This window comes from Corylus avellana, chromosome ca2 (genome assembly GCF_901000735.1).
Source record: "Corylus avellana chromosome ca2, CavTom2PMs-1.0".
Lineage (NCBI taxonomy): Eukaryota > Viridiplantae > Streptophyta > Magnoliopsida > Fagales > Betulaceae > Corylus > Corylus avellana.
Window position 1 is genome coordinate 5,571,585 of NC_081542.1, and position 23,010 is coordinate 5,594,594.

The 23,010-nt window shown below is 34.8% G+C and overlaps 3 protein-coding genes across 3 annotated transcripts; 2 read left to right on the forward strand and 1 right to left on the reverse strand.

Annotated features, from left to right (window-relative positions):
• The first annotated feature begins 214 nt into the window (after positions 1 to 214).
• On the forward strand, positions 215 to 7,226 carry LOC132172496 (pentatricopeptide repeat-containing protein At3g05340-like). The gene is made up of 8 exons (XM_059584007.1): positions 215 to 2,249; positions 3,768 to 3,980; positions 4,330 to 4,410; positions 4,796 to 4,833; positions 5,664 to 5,743; positions 6,235 to 6,315; positions 6,487 to 6,595; positions 6,835 to 7,226. The coding sequence occupies exons 1-8, from the start codon at positions 273 to 275 to the stop codon at positions 6,974 to 6,976; spliced, it is 2,721 nt and encodes a 906-aa protein (XP_059439990.1). The 5' UTR covers positions 215 to 272; the 3' UTR covers positions 6,977 to 7,226.
• Positions 7,123 to 14,147, reverse strand: LOC132172494 (uncharacterized). Its single transcript, XM_059584005.1, has 9 exons — positions 13,735 to 14,147; positions 13,010 to 13,097; positions 12,261 to 12,374; positions 11,779 to 11,861; positions 11,448 to 11,562; positions 9,516 to 9,607; positions 8,853 to 8,918; positions 8,318 to 8,411; positions 7,123 to 7,386 (listed from the first exon to the last, which is right to left on the reverse strand). Exons 1-9 carry the CDS (start codon positions 14,022 to 14,024, stop codon positions 7,276 to 7,278), a joined length of 1,053 nt encoding a protein of 350 aa, XP_059439988.1. The 5' UTR covers positions 14,025 to 14,147; the 3' UTR covers positions 7,123 to 7,275.
• A 3,167-nt stretch (positions 14,148 to 17,314) lies between these two features.
• On the forward strand, positions 17,315 to 22,482 carry LOC132172495 (kinesin-like protein KIN-14S). The gene is made up of 15 exons (XM_059584006.1): positions 17,315 to 17,408; positions 17,565 to 17,648; positions 17,897 to 17,929; positions 18,029 to 18,061; positions 18,190 to 18,234; positions 18,685 to 18,815; positions 19,064 to 19,160; positions 19,255 to 19,518; positions 19,647 to 19,926; positions 20,014 to 20,175; positions 20,428 to 20,643; positions 20,725 to 20,762; positions 20,970 to 21,133; positions 21,218 to 21,331; positions 21,451 to 22,482. The coding sequence occupies exons 1-15, from the start codon at positions 17,402 to 17,404 to the stop codon at positions 22,204 to 22,206; spliced, it is 2,424 nt and encodes an 807-aa protein (XP_059439989.1). The 5' UTR covers positions 17,315 to 17,401; the 3' UTR covers positions 22,207 to 22,482.
• The last annotated feature ends 528 nt before the right edge of the window (positions 22,483 to 23,010 follow it).

The window sequence follows — 23,010 nt, forward strand, 5'->3', positions numbered from 1 at the left end:
TTTAAATTATCCAAATTTGTCCCTTACTTGGATCAGTGAGCCCTAAGTTTCCTATTTAAATTTTCCAAATTTGTGTATTATTGGATCCATTGAAAACCCCTAAAAGATCTCAATCCCAACAAAAAGTGCTCTCTATCTCACACGCGCACGTACGTACGCGCATACAAACGCACCTGTGGGCTAACGTATTGAAACTGAAGTAAACGTTCAAGACCGTTGCTCCTACACACAAGAACAGCTGGTGTCACCGTGTCGGTGTCTCATTTTCATGGATGAAATCCAAATGGATCTTCCACAAACTCAGCTCCCACCCTCCCTCTTGGGCTACCAGTTTCCTCTCTCTCTTCAAAACCGAAACCCACCGAAACCCATTTTCAAAAACCTCAATATTTGTCCTCAACCATGCAGACATAAGCCTCCTCTTATCTGTTTGTGGAAAAGAATGTCTCCTTCATTTGGGTTCTTCCATTCATGCCTCTATCATCAAAAACTTTGAATTTTTTGATTCCGAGAACCGGGTTAATATAAAAAATGCTCTTTTTATTTGGAATTCTCTCCTTTCTATGTACTCCAAATGTGGTGAACTGTCAAATGCAGTTAAGCTGTTTGATCATATGTCTGTAAAAGATACCATTTCGTGGAATACGATTATATCTGGGATTTTGAGGAATGGGGAGTTTGATACGGGTCTCGGGTTATTTAAAAGAATGCGTGAATCGGGTTTTTATCAGTTTGATAAAGCTACTTTGACTACTATTTTATCAGCTTGTGATGGACCTGAGTTTTGTTATGTGAGTAAAATGATCCATGGTTTGGTAATTTTAAGTGGGTATCTGCAGGAAATTAACGTGGGGAATGCTATGATAACATCATATTTTAAATGTGGGTGTTTTAGCTCAGGAAGGCAGGTTTTTAATGAAATGCTTGAAAGGAACGTTATTACTTGGACGGCTGTGATCTCAGGCCTCGCACAAAATGAGTTCTATGAGGAGAGTTTGAAACATTTTGTTGAGATGCGGTGTGGATCGGTGGATCCGAATTCTTTGACATATTTGAGCTTGCTCATGGCATGTTCAGGTTTGCAGGCATTAAAGGAAGGGCATCAAATTCATGGGATCCTTTTGAAATTGGGAATTCAATCAGATTTTTGCATTGAGAGTGCACTAATGGACATGTATTCTAAGTGTGGAAGTGTGGAAGATGCATGGAAAATCTTTGAGTCTGCAGCACAGCTTGATGAGGTTACCTTGACTGTTATCCTTGTGGGTTTTGCACAAAATGGATTTGAGGAAGAAGCTATACAAATTTTTGATAAAATTGTTCAGGCAGGGATTGAGGTTGACCCAGAGATGGTTTCAGCTGTTCTTGGGGCATTTGGAGTTGGTACTTCTATTGCCCTTGGTACACAAATTCACTCCTTCGTTATCAAAAAAAGCTTCAGTAATAATACTTTTGTCAGCAATGGGCTTATAAACATGTACTCCAAGTGCGGGGATTTGAAGGATTCAGTCAAAGTCTTCAGTCAGATGCCTCTAAGGAACTCAGTCTCATGGAACTCCTTAATCGCAGCTTTTGCCCGTCATGGGGATGGCTCCAAGGCACTACAAATGTATGAAGAGATGAGATTGGAAGGCATACAGCCAACGGATGTTACATTTCTGTCTTTGCTCCATGCTTGCAGCCATGTTGGCTTAGTTGAAAGGGGCATGGAATTGTTGGAATCCATGGCTAAAGATCATGGGTTGAGTCCAAGATCAGAGCACTATTCTTGTGTTGTTGACATGTTGGGTCGGGCAGGACTTCTTAATGAAGCTAAAAAATTTATTGAGGGATTACCTGAGAATCCTGGTATAGATGTTTGGCAGGCATTGCTTGGGGCTTGTAGCATTCATGGTGATTCAGAGATGGGCAAATATGCTGCAGATCAATTGTTTTTGGCAGCACCTGAAAGCCCAGCACCATACGTTCTATTGGCGAATATATATTCCTCTGAAAGGAGATGGAAAGACAGAGCCAGGACAATTAAGAGAATGAAGGAGATGGGTGTGCCAAAAGAAACAGGCCTGAGTTGGATCGAGATTGAAAAGAAAGTCCACAGCTTTGTTGTCGGGGACAGAATGCATCCACAAGCTGAGAATATATATGGTGTTTTGGCAGAATTGTTTAGACACTTGACAGATGAAGGATATGTTCCGGATAAGAGGTTCATTCTCTATTACTTGGATCAAGATGGGAAGGAACAGCCATTGGTTTGATTTACCAAACACACAAATATACACTTTCTAATGTTCTGTATTCAGTCTGATAATCTCTCGTGTATAATTAAATGAGAGTGTTGAAGTGGGAGTGAATCTGGCTATTGTCTTATCCGAAGAAACCCTTATATGTGCCAATTGCCAAAACGATCTTTCAATAAAGGGGCTTGAACAACCTTCGGGGCAAAATAAAGTCCAAAAGCCAGCTGCAACTTCAACTGCTTCAAAACAGAAGCTAGACAGGGGATTGAAGTTTCTGCTAAAGGAGATGTATATGGTTTGGTGTCATGCTGCAAGAGATGATGATGACACGAAAGAAGCCCACCAGTGAATTGTTTTCAGATGGGCTAAATTCAAGGAAATGGGTGGCTTCTTCTGCATTTCCAAACCCAAACCATATTATGGATGTTGTGGACACCTCGTTAAAGCAGGAGGCATAGATAAGAAATGCTAGGGGTCAATATTTTTTTTTTATATTTGGTTCATCTCATCTTACAAATTGATCATTAGATTTATGGACTTATGTGAACTCTACATAAGTCAATGGTAAACCTCACAAATCTAATGATGACTTTTTGAATTTCTTATTGACTCATAGCATCTCTTTCTATTAAATATGGAATAAGACTAAAAATAAAGATGAGACATTTCATGATTAAGATTAGATTTTATAGATTTAATAGTATATATATTGCCATAAAGTGAATATGTTGCCACATCATTTAAACATTTTAAATGGCATCACACTATATATATTGTTAAATACAACAAAATAAAATAAAAATACACGTCATCAAAAGGTATTCCTATCATTTTATTTTGTTATCATCGTTTTCTTTTATTAAGACATATTCTATTAATTCTTTTGTAGTAATGCTATGATTAGAACATATTGATAATAGGGTAATATAGTTATTAGAAAAATATATATTTTTTTCATATAATATTTGAAGTTTATTTTTAGTAATATTATTTTACCAATTCAAACCTCCCAAAAAACAAAATCCTGACCCAAACTACTGGTTATCAAGGTCTAAAAGACTGTTAATGACAAATGAAAATTTTGAATTCTTCAGGTTGCTAATCAGAGTGAATGCCAGCAAAGACAGCATTCAACTTGACATGATCAGTCAATCTTAAGAGAGGATAGGCAAGTGAAAAAAAAAAAAATTAAAAAAAAAAAAATTAAAAATGTCTTTACAAAGCGCACCGTTTTGCTGTTTCAGATATGCTAAAAATCGAGGAATGCTTCTATGCATTCTCCAGACCATCTCCAGACCATCTCTCCTCTTAAATTTTTTTTTATTTTTTTATTTTGGAAAAATCAAGATGCACTTGGAAGAGATGGTGGGGAGATGGTATTGAGAATGAAAAGAAGAATATCTCCTAAAAATCCACTGCTTATAGTATGAGCCATGTGGCACTGGAATGAACTTGCTCCGTTCCAGAGAGGAGAGAATGGAATGTGTGTCTCTCTGCAATTCGACCCCTCCAATTCTTCCATTCCTAAAGACCGCTGCATACCATAACGGTCACAGTTTTCCCTCCAATTTTAAAAACCCAAAATTACTTTGCCCTTCTCTTTCAACTTCTAAATATACAGCGAATTGCAGAGAGAGAACCGGGGAGGAGTACGCTACTCTGTCCTGTATTTCGGCTTACGCTGTCCTCGGCGTCGAACCGGACTGCTCAGCCGCCGAGCTCAAGGCCGCTTTCCGAGACAAAGTACATTCTTTTATCTTGTTGGAATTAGTAATGTTTTTTTTAATATCTGTTTGATTACCAAGAAAATTGAGGAAAAGAAAAAGAAGGAAAATGGAGTTTGAGTTATGGTTTTTTTGTTGTTTTGAGATTTGGGAAAGGAAGAGCATCGCTAAGCCAGTTGGGTTCAGCTTGGTGGCGTATTTTTTTAAAAAAATTGATAAATTTCTTAGGAAAAAAAACCCTTGATGTTTATCGGGGAGTACTTAGAAGATAGAGAATTGGGTTTTAATGATATAAATAAATAACTTTGGTATTAACATTTGTAGACCTGTTGTTTATATATATATATAATTTCACTTTTGTTACATAGGTCAAGCAATTCCACCCTGACGTGAATAGAGATGGGGCAGATTCTGATACAATGATTCGGCGTGTAATTCAGGCATATGAGGTACTACTATATACAAAAGGCTATTCTATCATGTTTGTTATTTTTTTATTTTCAAATATTTTCGTGTGCGTAAAATAAAGAAAAGGCAAATATGGTTTGATGTGAAATGTTGAATTGTGAGTGTGAGGAAGATACACTCTTTCATTCAATACATGGAATTAGTCAGAAGTTAGTTGATTCTGTCACTGATCTCAAGTTTCATGATGATAAAGTTTTGAATTTTATGTCTCTTGTGGTTTGTCCTGGCTAATTTTATAACATGTCTAGTATCTTTGTTTACAATTTGTCATTTTAAGTAATTTTTCTTTAGTTCATATTATTTAGTAGAAGAGGAACTGGCTAATGATTATATCTAGTGACTGTTGTGGGATGACAACATGTGCAGATGTTGTCTAACCAGAGCCGATCAGAGATCATTGAGAGGTAAACATGTCCCTACGTTTCTTGAATTTTGTAGCAGGGGTGTGATTTTTTTTTTTTTTTTTAAGTTTATTTTTGTTCTTGCTATGGATTAGTAATATCAACTCCAATTGCTGATTTGGAATAGTTACTTGTTGGTTCATGTACTCGAGCATTCTAATGAAACTGCTAACTTCTGAAAGTAACAGTTATTTACTTACTGTTCTCTACTCTTGATAATGTATCTGGTAAGAGGTATTTGGTTTTAAGTATTAACTGGTGCATTTTAATTCTATTTTGCTACAGCAGCATATTTATAAGATGAATACCAAATATTTTTGAAAGATTTGGTGGAGAAAATATTTTGGTCAAGTTAACCGAAACAGTATATTATCATTGACTTACATAGTAGTTTACACTTTGGGTTTGATTACAACTAATGTAGATACAGCAACAGAAAGATGAAGAATAAGTTCAGCTATAGGAACAGAAATTTGAAATACGACGTGAAAATGTGTTGATGAGGATCATTGCTATAACAGAGTGCTGCTATCATCTTCTTATCTTGGTATTGTTGAGCAGAATCATGATCAGCAGAGTTATCCCTTTGTTCAGCTTTATCATTTTGTTCTTCATCTATATCCTTGTCAAATGCATTGTCTGAATCTGGTACATTGACTGTTGCAGCTTCACTAACAATTTCATAGTGTTTGAGTCGATTTACTTTGTATGAATCATAATCTTTTCCCCTGAGACCTTAATGAATGAATTAATTTATACTTCTTCATTATTTATCTGTTGTTAATCATTTTACAATTCATATATCATTCTCATTATTGAAGTTGCATTTGTAGTGAATGTTTAGATCCCTTCGAAAAACCAGAATGTGAAGCATTCGATCTCTTTGTTAATGAGGTTCTCTGTGTTGGCAAAGGTACCGCTGTATTCGTTTTATTGTACATTACACTTTCTAGGTCTATCTTACCATATTTCTTGCACATAGATACCATCAAAAGAGAAATCCTTTTTTATCATCATGTACTTGAAGTGCTCTTGGGGTGTTCTAATTATAGCTGAACTATCTGAAATACATATGCACCTACTGAGGATATCCAATAAATATTAGAAATATTGACCTTTTTGTATGTTTCTTCCTTTAGTGCTATAACATTTTCTTGGAAAACTGTAGAAACTTTTGTTCAATCGTCTGATCATACTAGAATCTTCGACAATTAGACAACTACTGCATCAAGGATTCAAGGGCCTACTGACTTTTGAGGATGAGCTTCCGCATAGCTATATTTTTGAAAATCACGTCAACAGTTTCTGTCCATTTGAAAGGGTTCATATAAATTATTTTCCAATCAATGTGTAATATCTTCGTTTTTCCTCTCCCCTCACCTATAATTTCTAAATCATCTGCAGGCTGTCCATATTCATGTGTAACAAGAGCTCCCCATGCCTTCACATATGCCTCTACTGGAACTGCTAGGGTATCTTCCCAAGGTTGGTTAACTCACTAGTAACTCTTGCGTATTTTCCCATGCTTTGTGTGTGTGTGTGTCAGTATGTGTGTGAGAGAGAGAGCTTGTACCTAAAAAGAACAGATTGGTGAAGAGTGTGTGTGTGTTTTATATTTTTGAATTTCAAGTTTAAAGCGTCTGTGCATTTTATTAGGACATGGTGAAGATTACCAAGTTCATCTTGCTGTGGGTCAGTGCCCAAGAAGCTGTATCTATTATGTTACACCTTCGCAGAGAATTATTCTAGAGGAGCTACTAGACAGGTTGGTAGTCATATCTTATAACTTCCTGGAAATAAGTCTTGATAGCTGTAGAGGCTGAAATTGATCCAAATGAATTGCATACTACCTCCCTGTAGCGAGCTTTGTGTTCTTGATTCAGCTTGATTAGTGTATAAACTGCAATCTGTTGCTACATATCTTACATTTTAGAATACACTGATTTGTCCTGTGAATAACCTTTTCACTGTCGTTTGTATTTCTTGTTTATTATGGTATTGCAGTATCTTGAGCATGCCTTATGATACATCAGCCGAGGCAGAATTGCTTTATTCTCTTATAGTTAAAGCCAAGTTTGAGAACAATCGATTCCAACGGCCAAAGAAGCAACCCAAAACTTCAACCAAACATGTTGATTGGTTTTGACATTTGGATGGAGATATTTGTATGCTTAATTCAAATATAGGGCCTTAGGCCTAGAGATGGAAAAAAAAAAAAAAAAAAAATGGGGAGAGAGAAGAGAGAGGGGCAAGAACACCAGTTATGCTTTGGTTTGGTACATCTTGCCGTAATTGAAAAGAACAAAAGCTTGAGATTGTCATATAAATGTATGTATTATGTATTACAATGTAGAATTCAAGCTACAAATTTTACAGAGAAATGTAGGGTTGACATACATTGATCTTGAACAAATGCACAGGAAATAGAAAGAAAAAAAAAAAGGATTATTTCGAAATGATCTTCATGAACCGATTCATAGAAGAGAAGATGCCCGCGGCTTTAGTAAACAAAGATGGACCTTGCTCTGAATTCTCCTCTACGTTTCCAAATATTATCTGCAAAAATCAGCACACAACTTTTACTTACATAGCAATTCTTAGAACTTACTCTTTGTTTCTGTTCGTGTATGGCCGTTAACAGTCCACTCATGCGGGAGTTAACAATTCAATAAATAAATAAATAAACAAACAATAGACAGAAAACAGGAAACTACATTTATACCCCTTAATGTAGCACCCAATTTGCAACATCCCCCTAATTTTCCAATTTTTGCAATGCACCCTACTAATTTACCACTCAATTTGCAACGTCTCCCATTCATCGAGATTCTTGTTAACTTAGACGACAAGCGCATCACGTGACCCACGGCCTGATTTTTTTTTTTTTTTTTTTTTTTTTTTATCTTATGGAGGAGGGTTTTTTTTTTAGGTCATGAAGTGTCCATTATACTCCTTCCATTAGGATTTTTTGAAAGGGGAACATTGCAACCAGCATGGTAGATTAACAAGGTACACTGCAAAAATTGAAAAATTGGGAAACATTTTGAGGGATGTAAGCATAGTTTCTCCCATAAAATGTTTATGAATCCATCACCGTAGTAAGGCTTGGGCTCTATTCCTCAAGTTCCTCTCACATTTTGCACGTTTTAATGATCTCGCTCACATTTTGTTAATTAGTGTAAACGTAGATTTCTTTGTATAATACATATTGATATTGCACATGTTTTAATGAAACATTCTAAATTAGATAGTTTTTCTCCGAACAGGATTGAAGAAAATTCCTCCAATCTAATCTATAAAATTATAATGTACTCATTTCACATGCTTTTTTAATAGCATATGAAAAACACATGCCTTTTTAATAAAATTTCCTCCAACTCTTTTAATGCAATTAAAAAAAAGGACACATGACAGTTCTATAGACTGGGTTGAAGAAGATTTTTCTAACCCAATTTAAAGGAAAACTCTAAAAATTTTGACAACCTACCTCAAGTTCCTCGGCATCAGGACGGCTTATGAGTTCTTTGGCAAGCTGGTATCTGTTTGGCCTATCCTTATCATCAGAGAACACCTTCCATGATCTTGTGAATGATCATAAAACAGATTCAAAAGTGGAGTTAGTCGACATACTCAACGACATGGGAAGTAGGACCAAAAATGAAAGTCTTGTAAGGGCCAGCCTAATCGTTTGACCAAGCCCAAGTTAATGGTAGGCTCTATTTAAAACTTCATGTTTGAATTTGGTTAAACATTTGACTTTGGATTATTTTGTGGCCTTCATCTATCATGCATATTACCCCATGAAAATATTACATACCAATACATGGATCATGAAGCATATAGCTATTAATATACATCTAGAAAAAATGTAAAATCTAAAATGCAATTCATGTGCAACATTTCTGGCCGGAGTGGCAGTGAAAACCTACCTCAGCCCGGTGCAGTCTAGTACTAGTACTAACCATAGACTAAAGGTGCCTATCAGATGTTAGGAACTCAGTAAGATAGAAAATGATCCTTACCCTGGATAACACCTAAACACAGCACCAGATGGCAGAGGTCTCATTGAGTAGACTGTTGTAAAGGTGCTGCACAAATAATGACATAGAGTTGATAATTTGTTATGATCATGAACATGTAGAATATCTATACGAACATTTAATCTGAAGAGTTTATGCAATGCTACGGATCCTCTAAACAATTCAACATGTCAGCTAAATACGCTTAACTGAAGGGAGAATACTGAAAAGGGAAAATGGTGAGCCAAGACAATACAATCGTGAAGGGAAATTTTGCTGCCGGCCATGATATTATGACTGAATCTGCAATTTCTGTTCACGGGGTTATCACTCTGTTGATTACTGCCTATGGCTATGGCTAAGGCAATTATACCAAGAATGATTATTTCTGGTATGGCATGGTCTTTAACATAGAGTTGGCATTGATTGAGGATGAGAAGAGGGAAACTTGAAATTAATTGTCCATGCGAAGCATGGCCAAGAACTGCAACATTAAATGGCAAGCAGAACAGGAGAGAGAAACCTGAGTTTAGCTGGACAATGTAAAATATATTTTCTAATTAACTAAAGAAAAGGCTTTATTCATGTACTGAGCTGGTAACCAATTGAATGAGCTTAAAAATTAAGGAACAAGCTTGTTTGAAATGTAGAGAATGCATAGTATACCGTAGAAAATACCGCCTTAACTTCCGAACATTAACCCCAACTCCAACATCCTCACTGATGAGACGTGGGTTCCACATGATGAGAGGCCTTGGCTGCCAACATATGAGATACTGTAAGGAAAAGTGTTCTTCCAAGCTTGAGGTAGAAAAAAGGAAAATTATGACATTTACATAATGATGGTTTTAGAAAATCTTCCAGAAAGTACAGGTTTAAGCAATTTCCATCACCATAAAATTAAATATGAGCAACTTAGCTCATGTATACAAATCAAATACTCCTAGAGTAAAAGAATAAAAAGATAAAGAATTAATATTAGACTAGAATACACAGTAAGCCATAGTTCATAAAAAATAAAAGCTTGAAAAGATGGTACAACGATGATATAGAAGAGTCAAACAAAATATGCAGCAAATTGTAGTTTCTATAGCTTGACCATAAACAATCAATTTTACTATACACATAAACATAGGTACTTTTGGTTTAACAGTGGTCATAAGCGATGACATGAAGATGTGTTTTATTGTAGGCGTATGTGTCCACAAATGTTAATTCAGGTGTTAACCACCCTACAATGTTGTATTAAGAAGATTGTTTTTTGATTACTTACTTATCAAAAAAAAAGAAGATTGTTAGAGTATGGGAGTTTTCCATATTAGGATTAATTTGTTTTCCTTATTGAACCAATTACCATAGTTGTTTGACTGTAGGAATTGATTACCTTCATTGTATTCTCTCCACCTATCACAATTCTCTTATAAATAGGGGTCTTTTGTATTGTAAAAATCATAAAGTGAATAAGAGCACAATATAGCCTTAGAATACATTAAGTGGTAATTTAATATGGTATCAGAGCCGAGCTCATGAGTTCGAACCTTAACTCTACAGTTTATAACAATTTCAATTAAATATTCCACGTATTGGACCTCACTTACTAAGGGCAGAAGGAGGGTTGAGCTCACATGTGAGGAAAAGTGTTAGTATATTAATTAAATGATTAAATTCACAATTTCCTGCAAGCTTAAGCTTTAGGGATAAATGATAATTTAACATGGTATCGAAGCAAAAGTCCTTAGTTCAAATTTTTTCCGTTATTCACCTCCCATTTCAATTAAATATTACATGTGTTAGGCCTCATTTATTAAGGAGAAGTTTGAGCCCACACATGAGAGAGAGTGTTCGAATATTAATTGATTGATCAAATCAACCATTTCCAATTAGCTTAAGCTTTTAGGACAAATAGTGATTTAAGAGGGGGAATATTAGAATATTAATTAAATGATTAAATTCACTATTTCTTATAAGTTTAAGCTTTTGGGATAATTGATAATTTAACCTGGTATCAGAGCAAAGGTTCAAACCTTGTCTTTGTCATTCACATCCAATTTCAATTTAATATTCCACGTGTTTGGTCTCACTTATTAAGGGAGAGTTTGAGCCAGACGTGAGGGAGAGTGTTAGAATATTAATTAAATTATTAAATCAACATTTTCCAATTCGCTTAAGCTTTTAGGACAAGTGGTGATTTAACAAAAATATAGATCAGTTTCATGTAAGAATTCACCGAAGAAAGAAACTTCTCAACATGCAACCTTACAAGGATCTAACACTACAATAATGTAAATAAAAAAAAAAAAAATGGACAAGATTTTGTAGTTATCCAAGCCAAAAGGAGCAAGAAATCTGGGAAAAAAAAACTTTAACATTTACTCTTGGATTGTAAGTGATTTGCAAAAGGATCAAATGCGATTATGTATCCAGCATATATAAACAGAAAAATAATTTTTTTTCCTTTTTAATATAAATTCAGAAGTAAATTTGATTCATCATCATAATAGAATCTATATTTCTGATCATGAGCATCATGCTAATAACCGAACTGGGTGTATGTAGACCAATGCTTCTAATAAAGGACTAAGAAGATTAGTTAGGCACCGGATCATCTGAGAGATTAGATGCAATTCTCTCTACATATTGCAACATCTGATAATCAGGAACAACCATAACCACAATCTCGTCTTCACTCTCTACAGGCTTCCGATCACTTAAGCTGAATAAATGAGACAGAATATCACATATCTGAGTCATGAAGTTCAATTAATTAATATTTAAGTAATGCAGTGGAGCTTCATCAGTACAATGACCCTGTGGCAGGAAATCAACTGGTAGAAAAATATGAAGTGGCAAGATTTGTTTGAAAAAGGATGATTAACCAAGCTGCCAAAACACATTTTTAGAGGACTTCCATCGGTATGGCAGACATTACCTGGAAAATCCAAAAGCGGCATCTTTCCACCGGTACTTTAGAAGTGCAGCAGCACCAGCATCAGGAAATATGGCTTTGATTTTCTAAAAATTAAATTTACAGAACTTAGTAACGGGGATCACGTATATTGAATAATAAAATTGAACTTACTGATTATAAAAGAGGAATAAGGAATACATCATTAACCAATATTAAATACAGTGTTCCAAATTGTAATCAATTCATTAAGACAGATTGCTTGCACAACAAGTGGTACCCTAAACGATACAAGCATCACCAGTCATATGTCCCCATAACGAGTGAAACTAAGACTGCTTGTTACTTTTCTTGGCCTACTAAAATTTCCAACTCCAAAGCAAAGGTTAGGTAAAATTTATTGTTAACATCCTTCTCATATTAATTCATTCTCCTATACTGTATAGTTCCAGTAAGTCAATCCCAAACACTAAGTTTCTTAACTTCAAGCAATTCTTCCAAATTACCTGAGATCCAGTTTCTTCAATTAATGTATCCAAGAAAATCCTTGACAGTTCCCAGAGCTCAGCTTGTGCACCTTCATCATCTAGAAACAGCAACTGGGGAATTAGGAGCTCAACCTGTAAAAAGATAACCAGGCTATAAAAACAAGAGAAAGAGCAGACAAATAACTGAAGTGGATTTACCTAACTGGACATGAGAATTGAACATCTGCACTGTGACTATACTTTTCTTTTTCTTTTTAACAAATAGCTCAAAATTTCAAGGATAATTTATATTTCAAAGTACAAATTTTAAACCTGCCCCCAGACAGGTTTAAGCTTGATTTTTGCAAGTATTATATGGAAAAAAAAAAAAAAAAATGTTTTAACTCTGAAATTTTGACAAGCCAGTAGTAGAACTTGGAACATAATTTGCTTAAAAATTCAAATTAATCTACCTCATTTTAGCTAGGATATCCCTTTTTGATATTTATGTACATTTATCTTTAGAGAACAGTAGTACGTTTTCAACTGTTACTACTTTTTCTTTTTCTTTTTTGGCCAAAACACCCCTTTCTTCTGATACCGAGTCTTCAATAGAACAGAAATACTAACATCTTGTTTCAAGAGGATTGATTTATTAATTCAAAATCTTTCTTTTCATTTCTTTAATAGACTCATTTAAGCTTCTTAGTAATGGCCATGGAAAAAAACAAAACAAAGAGGAGCTTCCATTTTATATCAACAAGATTACATTTTTCTTTGGCACGTACTATGGCTCTCGTTCCTCCCGAAGACACAAATGAGGCAGTTGCTAGACTTGATTGCCGGACTGCCCCCTCCAAGTCAGAAGGCAAGCAGCTGAAACATAAAATAAATCATTAGCGGATTTCCTTTCACTTATCAGATTCAAGGCCAAAAAACAAGAAATAATCTAAATACAAATTCATCTACTCTAGTCTCAACCCAACAAAGGAAAAAAAAAAAAAAAAAAAAAAAAAAAGAAAAAAGAAAGAAGAAGTTCATGAAATTAACTAGAAGTTTGCATCCGTTGGCATATTTCAGGCTAAGGTCTTTAGCCTGTCCAAAGGCTAATTACTACCCCATGAAATGAAATTATTTCCAATATGTTTTCCTTCCCATTTGATCAAACAAGATAGAGCAGTGTACCAAAATATGACATTGACTACAGTCTGACTATATGAGCTAGTTGGGAGGAGGGAAATCCATGATTTCTTTTCCTTTATAAACTCCCAGATATAGTGTATATGTTAAAGACACATATGATAAGATTAACACAATAAACTGATTTAAAATGCCTAAAAAGCACAATGAAAAGATTCAACCAATGGGTATCACCAAATTCCCTTCCATTTCAATATAGTCACTCAGCTCGGAGGAAAAAAAGCAACTTGACACCCAAAAAGGCAATCCCAGATAATTAACAAGTGAACCCAGATGAGCTAAGCTAAGTGTAAGTGTTGGTAAGAAACCAAACCTGTCAGCTTCTTCCTCTTCTTCTACTTCTTCTTGAATTGTTTTTGGCTCTGCTGATAAAGTAGATGGCGAGATGGCTTCAGGACTGTCTTGGGCAGCCTCACCTTGGAAATTCTCAAACTTGGCACATATCCTTGAGCTAGACCCAGCTCTGCTCAGTGAAATTCCGTTGTACCCATTAAGGATAGAGTGAGAAAAAGATAAGGAAAAGCGTGTGGATGAGGATGGATTGGGTACTGATGCAGAGGAGCAACAGGAGAAGAAGCAACAACTTGAATATGAAGAAGCCATGAAGTTGCTTGAGCTACTACAGGGACTAAGCCATAGAACATACCACTGGTTTTATCAAATTTGTTGGTTATTGTTTGATTTTGATTGATTATCACCAGGACACAGCTTAGGATTTGGATCCGGTGCAGAACAGGTTGCACCGGTGTAATGCATTTTTTCTAGCCGTTCATTTAAATTAACGGTACATATCCTGATAGCAATAAAATAAAAATAAAAATAAAATGGGTAACTTCACTAAAAATTTTTGAACTTCCACTCGATTTGATAAACTCTCCCTAAACTTTAAAATTTTTTAATTTAATCTCTTAAACTTTTAATTGTAATCAATTTGGACCCCTCCGTCAAATTTTAAATGTTTAAAATCTAACGGAATGGCTCAATGTTTAAAATCTAATAGAAGGGTTCATATTAAAAGCAATTAAAAGTTGAGGAGTCTAACTGAAAATACCCATTTTTTGTTTTCTTTGAAAGTAGAGGAATTGAATACAAAATTGTGTGTGGCCATAGCTGCCACCAACTCATAATAATCCTCCCATGCTAGTTTTATGAAGGTCATATTTTCTTTAATTCTTATATTGGCCGTGAATAATTTATATAATCTTCTCCCTAGAGACTACACGTGTTTGGATACTTAACAAGACAAAATCTTGAATTATCTTATCTTTAATATGATGTATTCTTATTTGGACAGAAATTTATTATAAATCGGATTATAAGATTTCTTAAGGTTTATATCATACTAGCTTAGAGCCCGCGCAATGCGCCGGGTTTTTTTTTTTATTTTGTAATTTACTCAAAAAGTATTTAAAAGATTATCAACAATAATTTTTATTTTCTTCTCTTAATTAACTAATTAGCTACAAAAAATGACAAATATTCATAAGATCCTTTTAAACCATAGTTTTACTCAATACATATCTAATAAATTTAAAAATTCATAAATTTTAATTCTTATAAACTGAAACATATTAAATATTTGTTCCCATATATGTAGTTTAAAACGAAATATAAAGGGAAAAAATTCAAAATAAAAGCATAGATTAATCAATTATACAAAATGATTGATTAATCATTATATTCCAACAATGACACCATTTCTCCTCCACTACACAATCCATTATGGTAAACTTTTGTCTTTCAGGAGTTGAACTTTCTCCTCATAAACAATTTTTTTTGAGAAATTTTTCTATTACACTGACAAAAATAAAGAAGTGTTCTAAAATATATGAGCATATTGATATTTGATTACAGTTATGTTTACTAATTTTGTAAACAAAAGAATGTTGGTAGTTTAATTTTTCTTTTTAAAAATGAAAGAGATAAAATAACACTGGCAGAAATATTAATATAATCTAATTATACATCGTACCAAAAATAATGATAGGAAACTTTTTTCACTATCATTTCCCTTAATTCAACGTGAAATTTACAAAAGAAAACTAATCAATTTGAATAAATAATATATAAATTAGTATAAAATTTAAGGGAAAAAAATGGAAGAACATAACAACTTTTTTTTTTACAACCATCCTTCACATATATAAAGTAAATGAAACTAATTTTAAGACATACAGGAAAACAAAGACGAAAAAATCTACACAATGAACATTGACATAATCTAAAAAAGCATCATACACCGTACCAAAAATAATGATAGGAAACTTTTTCACTATCATTTCCTAATTCAATGTGAAATTTACAAAAGAAAAATATTCAATTTGAATAAATAATATATAAAATTATGGGAGAAAGATTTAAGACATTTAAGTGGAGATAGAGGGAGAGAGAGAGAGAGAGAGAGAGAGAGACAAAATTATGGGAAAGATAAATAGTTAAGACATTTAAACCATATAATTAGTTTAGAGAGAGAAAAGAAAAGGTTCAAAACAAAGTGTCGCGGTTAAACATAAGTCTCGGGAGAAGAGGTCAGATAAAGGGGATGCTGGTGGTCATCGTCGAGGATAAGTCTCGGGAGATTCCGGAAGTGGAGATCGAAGGGAGACAGTTCGTGCTCGGGAAGAGTTAGCACAATTGGTCACTTGATTAGAAACAAATTATGGGGGAGGAAGTGAGAGTTAGCACAATTAATTGTCTTAAACCATAGAATTAGTAGACAATTAAGTGGAGATAGAGGAGAGGGAGAGAGAGAGAGAGAGAAAACGGTTGAAACACAAATTATGGGAGAGAGTGAGAGTTAGCACAATTAATTAAATGTCTTAAACCATAGTGTCTTAAACCATATAATTAGTTTAAGACATTTAAGTTGAGATAGAGGGAGAGAGAGAGAGAGAGACGTGGGAGATGGAGTTAGGAGGACACGTGTCCCAATTCTAAACATTCCTTACGTCAAAATTCGGCTTTTATATATATATATATATATATGATTACATGTTAGATAAAAGCACTAGTTACATCTATGCTATTACCTTAAAATGACTAGTTAATTTAGAATTTTTTTATAATTACCTACAAATCCTAATTTCACATAGTAAATAAGCAACATAAAATTTAGTATCCGTAATTATCTTTCTATAAATTATTCACTTTATGTTGGTAACTCATCTTCTCTATATAAAATTGAGATGTTATATTAGATATATTTGACTACCGATCGACCCTCATTTTCTTATCTTAATGATGAGGAGTGACAATATGTGATTTAATAATCTAAGCTTCTTTATTAACACTCAAATGGTAATTGTATTCCACTAAAAAATTGGTAATTGTATTATTGGCTACAAAATGATGAAGAACCCCTTTCTCATAAAAGATAAGAAGCATGTCCTGATGATAGAGGAATTTTACTCTCTTATCTTCATTGTCATTTACAGACAAAAGATATATATATATATATATTGTAATTAAAGAGATATTATTCATATCATGTAATTAAAGAGATATTATTCATATCATGTTAGATATTTTGTTCATAGTTAAAATTGTTTACTCTCTAACTGAAGGAGAATCAAATATACTCTTAACTCAAAAAAAAAAAAGAAAAAAAAAGTCATAAACAGTTGTTTTTTTTAAAAAAAAGGTGGGGATCATAAACAATTAAACATAAAAGCGGGATGTAACATTTAATTGGGTCGGGGCTCCGGTGACTGCTCGGGTTGGCCTCTCTCACCAAAAAGATTCAAATATGGTAACGCTCCAAAAAAAATTGTAGCCGTTGGAAACAGCTCCTCCTGATATTGATCTGACGGCCCATAATAGTGGCAATTCAAACTTGAATCCAATCAAAACCCTCCGTGCCCGTTAAACGCTTCAAACTCCACAACTCTCTCTCTCTCTCTCTCTCTCTCTCTCACATAGATCTTTGCGTTCTTCTTCAATCTCTCTCTCAAATTTTACGCTTTCCCTCTGATTTTAAAGCCATGGAAGGTACTCTCTCTATCTCTTTCGAACTTATGGTTTTGCTCTGATTTGAAAGCCATGGATGGTGCTCTCTCTCTCTCTCTCTCTTTCTTGTACATTTAATTAATTCTTTTTTCTTGTTCGCACCGTTTGATTTATGGAAATTCAATGTGCTGCGTTCAGATCGAACGGTGGAAATGTTCTCAGAAAAAATTGATTGCTTCTCTCCTAATTGCGATTTGAAGCCCTCGTCGCACTCTCCTTCAGGTTCACGTTTCCGCTGATTTTTTCCTTTCATTTTCTTTTTTATTTTTCAGAGTCCGAAAAAGAAAAGAATTCTTTGAAAATATCGTTGATTTTGGGATTTGTGTGTTTCGTTTCAATTCAAGCCCTAGCAGATGCATTCTGTTCAGGAAATTATTTGGCTTCCTTTGATTCTATTTGCATTTTGTTTGAGTTTTTGTTTTCTGAATTCAAGGAAATGCTGATTTGAGGTTTATCTCTTTTTGTTTCAGTTCAAACCCTAGAGGATTCAACTTCTCACTCAGGTTCTTTTTCTCCTAGTCAATTTTTAGTTCTTTATTTCTTTTTTATTTTTCTTCCAGAACCCAATAAAATGTTAACTTTGAGTTCCGGTTACATTTCAGATCAAACCCTTGAAACTCCCAGTTGTGAGAAAGGTTAGGGTTTTTTTATTCATCTATTTCTGATTTCATTTTGCCCTTTTTTCTATTCAAGAAAATGACTTAGAGAAAGAGAAAATTCAAGAAAATGTAGATTTGAGGTGTTTTGGATTTTTTTTTTTCAGTGCAAACTGTAGAGACTGAAACCAGCGAATCAGGCATTGACAAAGGTTTGTCTTTTCTTTCATTTTGCTCTCATTGTGAGATATTTATGGGATAAAAATGTGGTAAATAGCATTACTCTTTTTCTTTTGATGTTTCTTTTCCTCTTCTTTTTTTATTTTTTATTTTTTATTTTTTTTATTATTATTATTTTTCTGATTAACAATGCATCAAAATTGGCGTTTCAGATTTCCAGTCTTCTTTTTATGTTAAGCAAAAAAGGTCATTTACTCAATGTTTTTGTTTAAACCCTCTGTTTGGTTGCTGGCAATATGGAAATGAAAATTTCGCCAATTTGTTGTGCTAAATAAAAGTTGAGGGACGATCACTTGTTAACATTCGATATTTTCTAATCTTTTTCAATATTTTTTCACCAACTATAGATGTAGCAGTCAGTTTACTTGCATAATATAATGTATGTATCATATGATACTGAGGGCTTTGAATTTTTGCTTCAGAACAAATTGAGGGGAATTCCAGTTTCACAGATGAAAATAGCTTGTCAAATGGAATCCAAGAAATTTCTCCAGACCAGGGGCAGACCCTTCCTATATTGCAGAAAATCATTGATTTGAGCACCAAAGTGCAGGTAACTTTGGTGAATTATGTAACAGTTTTGGTTGATGAAAAAATTTGAAGATCTATTAGAAAACATTTTATTATTATTATTATTATTATTTTGTACTAGTTACCAACACCTGGCCATATGTATTATTTCTTAGTTAAAAGTTGATATTTTTCCCATAGTTTCTTGGCTACCAAACGTAGGCCTTTACTTGAGAAGAAGACATTTTTTTGGTTGGTTTATCACTGGCTTCTGTTCTCTTCATGTTTCAGAATCTCAAAAAAGAGCACACCATCTTGTCTGATCAAGTGAAGCTCACAACAAATTCCTTCCCGGGCTCTGCAGTTTTGAACACTCTTCAGCTTCTCAGTGAGCCTCCAATATGATTGTTGAAATCTTTGCTCCTCCCTTTTTCTTCATCCAATTGTAATTGGTTATGTTGCTGCTTTTTGTGGTATATCAGGTACTGAATATGAACTTTTAAAGAAGAAGTATCTTTATGAGTCATCTGAACGTAAGAGCCTTTACAACGAAGTAATTGAGCTTAAAGGCAATATCAGGGTCTTCTGCAGATGTAGACCTTTAAACCAAATTGAAATTACAAATGGGTCTACTTCTGTAGTCGAATTTGACTCATCTCAAGATAATGAGCTGCAGGTCGTTTGCTCTGATTCTTCAAAAAAGCAATTTAAGTTTGACCATGTCTTTAGGCCGGAGGACAACCAAGGTACCTTGGAAATCATGACTGTTTCTGTCCCTGCAAAGAATTTACAATTGCTGATCTTGTTACTCGACAGATCAATTGATCGATTTTAATTGTTTAAGTCTTTAATTCTGGGTTTTGATAATATGCAGAAGCTGTTTTCGCTCAAACTAAGCCTATTGTAACTTCGGTGTTGGATGGGTATAACGTCTGCATATTTGCCTATGGACAAACTGGAACAGGGAAGACGTTTACAATGGAGGGAACACCTGAAAATAGGGGAGTTAACTACAGGACTCTAGGGGAGTTGTTTCGAATTTCTCAAGAGAGAGTTGGCGTTATGAGATATGAATTGTTTGTTAGCATGTTGGAGGTTTACAATGAAAAGATACGGGACCTATTGGTTGAAAACTCCAACCAACCTGCAAAGAAGTGAGTTCTTCTCAGCTTTATAATTCTTTACTGACTAGACTCTGCAGCCCTGAACAGGTTATAAATGTTTACATTATGTGGATGAAGGTTAGAGATAAAGCAAGCAGCAGAGGGAACACAGGAAGTCCCAGGACTTGTTGAAGCTCGTGTTTATGGTACTGAGGATGTTTGGGAACTGATGAAGTCTGGAGGCCGAGCCAGATCTGTTGGATCCACCAATGCTAATGAGCTCAGCAGTCGTTCTCACTGGTATAGCTTTTGTACTGTTATCTTCATTTCCTGTTTCTTCTTTTCTATCTGTTAAACAATTTTTAAAAAATGAAAATTTTTAATAAAAGCTAATTATCTACAAAGCTAGTGCACTTCTTTGAATTGTCGAACCAGATGAATATTTAAATGTAATTCAGATGCTATGACAATGCAATCAGTGTGTGAGATATTATGAGATTTCCAATATATTCCTTGTATTGTAGTAATGATAAAAAAATTCTTTTTCTATAGCTTGTTACGAGTAACAGTTAAGGGGGAAAATCTAATAAATGGACACTGCGCAAAAAGTCACCTTTGGCTGGTAGACTTGGCTGGTAGTGAGCGTGTGGGGAGGATTGAAGTGGAAGGCGAAAGATTGAAGGAATCTCAGTTCATTAATAAATCTCTCTCAGCACTTGGTGACGTTATTTCTGCCCTTGCATCGAAAACAGCTCACATTCCTTACAGGCATCTCTCTCTCTCTCTCTCTCACACATTTATCAATCTTTTGTTTTACTTATGATGTCTCATTCTTTTGTTCAAACTCAGGAACTCCAAGCTCACTCATATGCTGCAGAGCTCTCTAGGTTAGGAATTTTCCAACTGTCATAGTATTTTAGTTAATTGGAAGTTGATCCTCTGTGGTTGGCTTTGCTGCTAATCCTGTGGTCCTGGAATCGCCAGGATTAGCTGCAGAATCTCCAATAAAATATTAATAGTCTTATTAAGAATTGTAATGGGTTTCTATTTTCTCTCTTGCTCAACATCCATACCAACTATGTCTTGAATTGTAGGAGGAGATTGCAAAACCCTGATGTTTGTCCAGATCGGCCCAAGTGCAGCTGATCTAGGAGAAACTCTTTGTTCACTGAATTTTGCCAGTCGAGTCCGTGGAGTTGAGAGTGGCCCTGCTCGGAAACAGGTGGACGTTAACGAGCTTTTCAAGTACAAGCAAATGGTATGTTTTAATAAGTCAAGTTTTGAAAAAGTTAAATTTCTTTATAGTTTCAAATTGCTGCAACTAAGATATTTGAAATAACAGGCAGAAAAGCTCAAGCATGAGGAGAAGGAAACAAAGAAATTACAGGATAACTTGCAGTCCTTGCAGTTAAGGCTTTCTGCCAGAGAACATATCTGCAGAAATCTTCAAGAGAAGGTAACTATTTTGCTATAATTGTCACTTCTCTAACTTCCTGATTTGACATAAAACACCCAACAATATCTGGCTTCTTTCTTGTTGAATCTTGACTGGTTAAAAAACTGGGTTTTCTACAGGTTCGAGACCTTGAGAACCAATTGGCAGAGGAAAGGAAAACCAGACTGAAACAGGAAGCCAGAACTTCGGCTCAGCCCTCAGTAATGTCATCTTTTAAACAGGCAGCACAGAAACCTACAACAGAGAGGAAGCCACCATTGGTTCCTACAAAGATGAGGTTGCCACTGCGAAGAATTAATAGTTTCCTGCCCCCACCATCTCCCAAACCACCCCAAAAAAATGGCACAACCACTTCTATTATTTCAGCAGCTGGCAAAGAAAACATTCCCAAAACAACAATGGTGCCAATAAACACAAAAAGCCTTATGAAGCCGAGACGGTTTTCTGTTGCTGTCAGACCACCTCCTCCTCCATCAACAACAACAACGCAGGTTTTTCAGCCTAGGAGACGGGTCTCCATTGCTACCCTCCGCCCAGAATCCAACTCTTACATGACAACACCACTCCACACCTCTTCCTCTCGATTTAAAAATGGCAGTGCAATGGGCCGGCAGTCGTTTGTGAAGGACCCACGGAAGGCGCGGTATTCAAGGTTATTCTCGCCATTGCCAGAGTCAAGGAGAGCACCAGAGACAACACCAACTGCCATGAGGAGCAGCAGTAAGTTCATGGGAAGTCCTCCTTCGTGGAAATCGAAACATACAACAGTTGTTGCACTACAACGAAAGTCATTGGTGTGGAGTCCTCTGAAGTTGAGAGGCTATAACAGGAAGCCATCAATGTTGCCTTCACGACCTCCAACTGAGATGCAATGAAACCATGTCTTCTCAGTCAATATACTCAATACACCCTGAAACCACCATAAGCCTTTTCCTTTTGCCCCATTTTTTCTATAATTTTTTTTCTTTCTTTTGGGATATTTTTGCAAATATATTCTCCTTGCGTACTCATTCATGTTTCTTAGAGATTGGGCTACATTTTCTGTATCCAAGCATTTCTTAACCTGTATCTGATCCAAACCTTGCAGCATTTTCCTAGTTGGATGGAAAATTCAGTACTCTTAAATGTCTTAATATATACCGGCAAGTGTTATGTAGGAAATTACTCCTGTTTGAAGATGTTCTTTTTATTGCATGGTCATTATCAAAGCTCTTCAGCCATTAAAGAAAATCTCAACGATGATAGTTGCTTCCTCCCACCCACCTCCACCAAAACAACCCCATTTTGGAGTTTGCTTTTTAATGTTCAAAGGCTGCTCAGTTTGAATCAAAAACTATATCGGTTTGCAACTATCTATGATATACAAATTGGATTTTTTTTTTTTTTTTTAACGCGGAACAAAAAATATATTGTTGCACAAAGCAACCATATTTGTGTGGCTTAAAATTGAAAATAAACATTGTTGTATCATTTTTCTGATGTGACAGTGACAATTATAATTTTTATTATAACGTATGAAGAAAACACTTAAAGATACATATATCATTTTTCTTAATAAAATTGCTATGGTAGACTGGTAGTCCAAGATTTTTCAACCGTCTAGATTAAATTACAATATATATTTTTTTTTCCTCATAAAAATTTGAAATTAAATTTGAAGAGAGATCTAGAGGAGATCT